The sequence below is a fragment of the Leuciscus leuciscus genome (assembly GCF_965113295.1).
Source record: "Leuciscus leuciscus genome assembly, chromosome: 19".
NCBI lineage: Eukaryota > Metazoa > Chordata > Actinopteri > Cypriniformes > Leuciscidae > Leuciscus > Leuciscus leuciscus.
In genome coordinates, this window is record NC_138743.1 from 12,443,884 (window position 1) to 12,452,584 (window position 8,701).

At 38.8% G+C, this 8,701-nt stretch overlaps 1 protein-coding gene across 5 annotated transcripts in view; it reads left to right on the plus strand.

Moving 5' to 3' along the window:
* Positions 1 to 6,841, plus strand: part of LOC309482689 (adhesion G protein-coupled receptor F4-like) — a 75,062-nt gene extending 68,221 nt beyond the window's left edge. For all 5 annotated transcript variants that reach the window (XM_082148181.1, XM_082148180.1, XM_082148182.1 and 2 more), the window contains 6 exons: positions 23 to 193; positions 955 to 2,298; positions 2,474 to 2,515; positions 6,069 to 6,113; positions 6,211 to 6,274; positions 6,384 to 6,841. In XM_082148181.1, the coding sequence (XP_082004307.1) occupies positions 23 to 193; positions 955 to 2,298; positions 2,474 to 2,515; positions 6,069 to 6,113; positions 6,211 to 6,274; positions 6,384 to 6,466 (1,749 nt within the window). In that variant the 3' untranslated portion in view covers positions 6,467 to 6,841. The remainder of the gene's footprint in view (positions 1 to 22; positions 194 to 954; positions 2,299 to 2,473; positions 2,516 to 6,068; positions 6,114 to 6,210; positions 6,275 to 6,383) is intronic.
* Positions 6,842 to 8,701: the final 1,860 nt, after the last annotated feature.

An 8,701-nucleotide genomic window follows, 5' to 3' on the forward strand; every position in this document is an offset into this window, starting at 1 on the left:
ATTTTTGTACTTTGCAATGTAGGCCTTGACTTTGGAGGGGATTCCAGGGTTTATGGCTAACCTCAGTAGAGTCTCAGTACAGAATAATGTTAATATAACACAGTCTCCTGCTACTGTTCAAACAATTGTTTTTATACTTTCTACAATTACTAATTTGTCACAAACTGCTGTCATCAATAATCCAGTGATGGTGGTATGTATGCACATTTAAGCAAATTTAATGTATAGACATTTTATTATTGTATTATTGAAGATGTCTAGTTAACATAAAATTGTTTTGATTCAGTGCACATACAGAAATTGTGTTGTGCAGTAGACATTCTGTAACGAGTCAGTAGGCAGATCCATATGCAACAACTTTATTAACAAAGGCAGGTAAAGAGAAACTTTAGGAATTCTTGAGTGGGACACGCCGAGAGGAGAGTGAGAACAGGCTGGAAGTCGAGGGCAGGCGGCAAGCAAACAGAATCCAGGGACAGGCAAGAGGTTGAGGCAGGCGGCTGAGAAACGAGGTCAGGATCAGGCACTGGGTCGAGAGGCAGGCTGCAGACAATCAGAGAAGATGATATTAGCGAGGGTCAGTAACACAGGAAGACAAGGTACTCATAAACTGCTCGGAAATGCACACGTAGAGAGGCAATACTTCGCAAGGAACAGTCCGTGAACAAGGCATATAAAGGCTGAGCAATTGAGCACTGATGCAGAACAGGTGAAGGCAATAACTGCACAAATGATGCATACTAATGGGGAAGTATGCACTGCGCTAGAACTCGGGAGAGGGCGCTCGTGACTGAGAGATGGGGAAACCAGGGAGACTGGACTCCGTAACACATTCTCTCATAAAATAATATCTTATATTGTCTTCTTATATTATCCAAATATATTTTATATGAAATATTTCCATATTTTATTAAACTTCATCATATTAAACATATTTTTATATTTAATTTCCAGGATTACCTTAAAACAGTGAACATCATTGTATCAGGTAATATCAGTGATACATGGAACAAACTGAACAAAGGAAACACCACAGAAAACACCAGTGTTCAACTACTGGACGCTATTGAGAAGATAAGTGACCGTCTCAAAGATGAGTTTGTTATTAATGAAACATCTATTCAGCTGAACAGAACTACAATTAAAAACTCATTCAGTATAACATCAACACTGCCAAACTCAACTACAGAGATTTTCATACCACAGGTTCCTAATGTGAATACCATAACCATCATAATCTTTTCGACTCTTGACAATGTCCTACCTACTCGTGATACTAATAATGACAGTAGGAATTCAGATGTGCGCATCAATGGAGACGTGGTTGTTGTTAAGGTTAATGAAACACTTAACAACATTTCTTTTGCATTTGATATTACTGATCAGTCTTTGGGAAATCCTCAGTGTGTCTTTTGGAACTTCAGTCTTAATGCATGGGATTCCACTGGATGTAAAGTAAAACCCTCAGGGAACAAAGCGGGCAAGATTACATGTGAATGCGACCACACAACCTCTTTTTCAATCCTGATGTCACCGTTTTCCCTGGATCACAAAGCCTTAGCCTTTATAACTTACATTGGTGTAACTATTTCAATGGCCAGCTTGGTAATATGCCTCATTATTGAGATTATCGTGTGGAAGTCAATGACAAGAAATGACACATCCTACATGCGACATGTCTCCATAGTCAACATTGCCGTGTCCCTGCTGATCGCAAACATCTGTTTTATCATTGGAGCCGCAGTCGCAGAACAAGAGCAACCAACATCAGTGGCTCGCTGCAGTCCAGCGGTTTTCTTCATGCACTTTTTCTACCTGGCTCTTTTCTTCTGGATGTTAATTTCAGCGCTGCTGCTCTTTTACCGTACAGTCATGGTCTTGTCCCAAATGTCAAGGGCCAAAATGATGTCCATTTCCTTCATAGTCGGTTATGGTGCGCCTTTGCTCATAGCGGTCATTACTGTTGCGTCGACAGCTGGACCACAGAAATATATCACGAAACAATATGCATGCTGGCTGAACTGGGTTGAATCTAAGGCCCTTCTGGCATTTGTGATTCCAGCTCTCACTATTGTAGCCATAAACCTTGTGGTTTTGATTGTGGTTATGTATAAGATGTTGAGCAGAGGAGTTAGTGCCACAACTCAACCGGATGAGAAACATGCCCTGGTGGTCATTGCCCGATGTGTGGCCATATTGACTCCTATCTTTGGTCTAACATGGGGATTTGGAATTGGAACCATGGTGTCCAGTGCATTAGGCATTCATGTGGTGTTTGCACTCCTCAATTCACTTCAGGTATCACTTTCTATCTCTATCAATTTTATATTAAGGTTACATTTCCAATTTGTGCAATCTACTAATGTTGTACATAATGATTTATAATGCATGTCCATGGTTTTATTTTTCAATGGATTTAAAATTGAACCATATCGTAACTAATACCTGTAATTTGTAACACTTCCTTTAACAGGGATTATTTATTTTGGTGTTTGGAACACTTTTAGACAGCAAGGTACGAGTTTACTTATTTTGCTTTGCACTGTAAGAGCTTAAGTACAGTCACTTAAATTTCTAATGCTGCATTTAATCGAATCTACCATTATCCTCCGGTTTCACAGACCAGGCTTAAGATAGTCCCCTATGGAATGATATTCCGGACATTATTCAAAAGGAATTGCAAATTGTATTTGTTTGTGGACGCATAAAATGTGACATAATCCAATCGTAAATGCAAATCGCGCATTACCGTTTGCATTTTCGTTTAAGCGAACGCACAGTGACGGCCAAATTTAAAATGGAAATGCAAAGTCTGTTTGCAACCGGGGGGGGGGGGGGGGGGGGGGGGGGATATCAAATGAGGTCTAAACAGAACCCAAAGACAACATGAGGGTTTAAGAAATATTCATTTTAAACTAAACCAAAACCAAAGCTGTTGCTGGACACAGCTGCATTTAGATCAGCGCTGAATTCTTCATAATGACACTTAAAATCCCACTGCATTACAATCATTGTCTTTGGGTTCTGTTTGGACCTCATTTGATCCCCCATTAAAAAAAAAAACATTGCTCCCTTTATCTCAGTGTCATGGAATTTTGTGACTTTTGTTACATTATTTGTCTAAACACACAAAAAAACCTGGGTTTGAATATTGTTCTGAAAGTAGCCTATGTATAATTTTGTTTTTGTCCATTTCACAGTTGAGATTCATTTTTCAATAAAATGATTAAATCCCACATAAATCTAAACAAATTGACAAATGAAAGCCTGATACTACCACAAATGTAAAGTGGAACAAACATTCTCACACACACACATCCACAGGTTTAAAGGGTTAGTTCACCCAAAAATGAAAATTCTGTCAGTAATTACTCACCCTCATGTTCCAACCGCGTAAGACCTTCGTTCATCTTCGGAACACAAATTAAGATATTTTTGATGAAATCTGAGAGCTGATCACTTCTCCGTAGGCTGCTAGGTGGCCCAAACTTGCTGGCCCAGAAAAGTTATTAAAGAGATCGTTAATATAGTCCAAGTGACTACAGTGGCTCAATCTTAAGTATATCAAGCGACGAGAATACTTTTTGTGCGCAAAAACAAACAAAAATAACGACTTTATTCCACTATTCATTTCCTTCTCTCTGGGCCTCTACTTGGTTCACGTAGTGTTTTTGCGCTGCACGTCACACACATGACCAGCGTCGGCCAATAGTGAGCCTACGTGGGGACGTGTAACACAGACGCGCTGCGCAAAAACACTACGAGGCCCAGAGAGAAGGAAATGAATAGTGGAATAAAGTCGTTATTTTTGTTTGTTTTTGCGCACAAAAAGTATTATCGTCGCTTGATATACTTAAGATTGAGCCACTGTAGTCACTTGGACTATATTAACGATCTCTTTAATAACTTTTCTGGGCCAGCAAGTTTGGGCCACCTAGCAGCCTACAGAGAAGTGATCAGCTCTCAGATTTCATCAAAAATATCTTAATTTGTGTTCCGAAGATGAACGAAGGTCTTACGCGGTTGGAACAACATGAGGGTGAGTAATTACTGACAGAATTTTCATTTTTGGGTGAACTAACCCTTTAACTGCAACAGACAGAATTTTTATTGAATTTCGCAAATTGAGAACACTTATTTGAAGGGGTGAGACCTAGCACCGACACTCATCTCTTGTGGTATGTCCAGTAAAGGACGTCCAGGTCCTTTAGTTGTCCTGTCCTTCACAAAAAGCCTGTTAGCTACTTCACTGAGGTTGGCGAAGACAGCGTTACTGATGTTGCTGTTGGTCAAGGCCACGAACTCATTTAACTTATCTAAAACTAAAATGCTTCTGAGTAAGAGGACATCTGTAGAGGATGTACTGTCATCAACTTGCTGCACGAGCATCATAAGGTCCTCCACAATTTCACCAACTAACTACCTCCATTGTTTACAATAAATCAGCGTCTGTCTGTTCAGGGCATCACCTCTTGACGGTCGACTGTGAGTGACGTCACGTCCCAACACGAACACGCCCCATAGCATAATCCCACCCTTGACACTGATTGACAGGTTTCCGTGTAAGGCATCGGAAATGGAAATACTAAGGGAATTGCGATTCCATTTGAGTTTTGGCTGGTTACATACGCGACGCTGAGAAAGTGAAAAAGCAGACGTGGTAATTGAAATTGCTATTTAAATATGACAGGGTCAAGACTAGTAAGATATGGGAAACACAGTTGCAAACAGACTTTGCATTTCCATTTTAAATTTGTCCGTCACTGTGCGTTCGCGTAAACGAAAATGCAAACGGTAATGCGCGATTTGCATTTGCGTTTGGATTATGTCACATTTTATGCGTCCACAAATTGAAAACGCAATTGCAAATACAATTTGCAATTCCTTTTGAATATCATTCCATAGTCCCCGACTAAAATGTTAGTTTGAACTGTTTTAACTGAAAGCAACTTGCACTGACATATCTTATATGTCAGTGCCATTGTTTTGTCTCAAGATGCACACCAGTAATGTTTTTTATTAAGGAACATTTATAAAAGCTATACATGTCATCATTAAACTAAGGCCTAATCCTGGCTTAATCTAAGCCCTGTCTGTGAAACCAGGCCTATATGCATTATATTAAAACATTCATTACAAATTTGACAACAGCATATCACCTTGGCAGGCTTTATTTAGATTCTTATTTGAATTGATAGTACATTATCTTGCTTATTACACGACTGGCCACCAAATACGTGAACATGAAAAATGTATTTGAGTTGAAATTATTTAACAAATATATCTGTATATTAAGAAAATACGGGAAAAAGTCTACTATAACATACTGTAACGTTGGGGTTGAATGATAGGAGGAAGCAGGATCTACATGCAGCAAACTTTATTAAATAAATCCAAAACTAGACAAACTTAGACTCGGGAAACAGGACACAGGACCCAAACAGCCAACATACAATAACAAGAACTCACAAAGACTGAGACTAGACACAGGGCTTAAATACATGGGCAAACAATCTAAACAAGATAACAAGGGGGCGTGGTTAATCAGAAACACCTGGGGAGACTAATCAACATAATGGGGAACTGCTAAACACGGGACAAGACAGAGGAACACAGACATGAATCATTACACATACAATCGATGGTCAGCAATACGGACACTATGACAGCATTACAGTATTAATAGGCATTTACATTACAGTTGATAACTGAGACCCTAACAGAGATAGCATCAGGTGCTTTTGTATCCTTTTGTCAAACGTCTTTTTATTAAAACACATGATTTAACATACAATTCACTTGTACATTCTGAGATTTTTTTTCCACAACTAATTAAATAAAACTTAAAGTGATACAACATTGACACAAGGCAAAGCAAAACAGGACAAATAACAACAATAGAAAAGCGATGAGAAAAAACAAAAAACAAAAAAACAACCCCGGCTGACCACGATCCCCACACTATCCCAACCCTCTATCTGCCCGTCTAACCCCTTCCCATGTTTTTTGTATCCTTTTGTATGAAGATACGATTTCTGGATGTAAAGTAGAGATCTTTTTTGTTGCAGGTTCGTGAGTCAATAACAGGAAAGCTCAGTTCCAGCCATACCAAGGTAAATGCCATTCTATAGCATCACACACTTATAGGACTTTATCTAATGTTCAAATTCGAACCATTGTTAAAATATATTTACATTATTTGACTCACAGAGCACCAGTGCAGGATCATCATCCACATCTGGACTCAATTTATTTCAAAGGATGCGACGGAGGAGTGAGTAGATGGCATATATCTTGTTATTATTGTCACTTGGATAAATGTTACTGCTAAATAAATTAATTGACAATAGTTATGTGAGTAATATACATCTAACTGTTTGCAGATGTATACAACGTGTCCGAAGCCAACCTTTCCTCAGCAGTTACAGACAGCTCCAATGGCTCACATACCATTATCAACAATTAAAACACACTCTAAAAGTGTTTCCTCCACTGCAGTGTATGTTTGTGTTTGGTGGAAGAAATGTTTCCATGTTCTAAGATCATTAGTCTAATGATAAGGTTACAATATGACTTTTTTGCTTCGTTGTGTAATATACTGGACTTGAAAAATCAGGGTAATTTTTCACAAATCAAGTAAGTTTATGTGGTTTGTGAAGTTCACTTTTGTTTTATATTAGACATTTATGTGTGAGTTGTTGTTGTCAAGTTGGTTTAATTACATTCTGGTTTTCTGCTTTGTTATGACAAATTATAAACGTTTCCAAAATGTACAAATGTTACTTTTGACCAATAATTACTAATAATTAAATACCTCTTCATATTCTATTTACTTGGGTAGCTTTGGGTATTTACTTTGGCACCATACCAAAAATATTGAAGCTTTTTTAACAAATTAAAATACTAATTATTAATGCTATAATAATTATAAGCGAATAATATATAAAAAAAACATTAGCATTGAGCCTTCAAATGTTTTTAAGCAATTAAACTGCTTTAAAAAGGTAAAGTTAAGGTATAAAAAAATGTTGTTTAAAAATAAATTAATAAAATAAAAAATACATGTAATGGAACAAGTGGCTGGTCTTGTAACGTCACCAGCTGGAGTGCCCTTGAGAGCCACCAGAGGGCACTCCTCACCAGACTATCATGTTTCACTCACAGACATGATCTCCCATCATTCTCTGCCTGGACTCATCAGCACTCATTATCACATTCACCTGTGTCTCATTATCTTGTTATGCTGCGTTCACACCGGACGCGAATAGCGCGTCAAATTCGCGTCTACCGCGTCTAGTTTGACGCTTGACCACATGTGTACATTCGCGTGTCAAGAGCGAGATTGACGCGCGTAAAAACAAAAGTTTGAAGCGAAATTTACGCGCGTCAGAGGCGAAAGTTTCGAAACCCGTTGGCGGCCATCTTTTTTAGATGTTTATCGAGCATTAGCATTAGCATTAATCGAGAGAGTCACCGCTCGTATATGCTCTGGAGAGCAGAAACAGCTGCGTAGGGGACATCGTCGCTGTACTCGGGTCCACCAGACTCTCCGGAGGGTTTCAGGAGTTTCACAATTTGGTCCAGGACCTAGGTTTGGTGGACCTAACGGTGAGGACGCTGACGAGGACAGCGTAGGCCGTATAAGGCCTCGGCCTCGAGTGGTCGCTGCCTGACGAGCCCGCGCTGTACAGCCCGGCGCGAGGTTCACCCTCGCCCGCACCCACCTAATCTGTCATTTATTTTTGTTTTGATAATAAATGGAGCCAGCCTCCAAAAGTGAAACCTGTCCTGTGATTTTTTTTTTTTTTTTTGTTTACACTAAATTGTATTTGTTGTCTTCACATTAGATTAATAATGTTTCATATTGATATGGAATAAATAGCATTCAATACAAAATGAGTATCTCTCATATATTGAAATCGAGTTTTTATGTGCTTTGTTGTGCATTTTAGTCGTATTACAAAATAATTTATTGAGGCCAAACATAAAATAACATTATAAACTGTCACTTCACCACGTGACAGCAGCAAGCAGGCTCCTGATTGGTTAACGCGGCGCCAGCTGGAGGGCGAACACACCAAACGCGGCGAACACACCAAAAAACAGGTTATATGGATGAATGATTTTGAAGACATCACTCTGCACTTCAGCTTCTCATCAGATTTTTTGTGCAATCAAATGCTCTCTAGAGTCTGAAGCATCCCGCCCCCTGCATTATAATAGACTCTGAAGCTGCAGCTCAAATCAGTAACTTGTTCACACATTTACAATTGATGTGTGGATTAGCTTTTTCTAAAATTGAATTAGTTGAATGCTATCACTGCTAAATTGAATGAGGCTATATTCTGAAGATTCGTTTTCCTGGGGTGGAATAATAGGGTGGAATCGTTTTCCTAGCCCTTCTTCATATTTCCTTGCAGGAATGCCGAACATCTGCTAGATTGAGCTGTTCTCTCTGGCATCTGCATCATAAAAAGTTGGGGTTGCCTGAGGTGATACAGGATATCAGCAGTCTAATAAAGCTGGCACAAAGTATTTTATTTGACAGAAAAATACCTTCAAAAGCCTTCAAAATACAAAGTACAACACAGCATTTTGTATTTCAAATATATTATGATATGGTACAGAAAGAATGTCACTGTGAAATCAAGACACTTTGGTGCTAGATGTGAGACTTTGAGATGTGAGATTTGATCCTAAT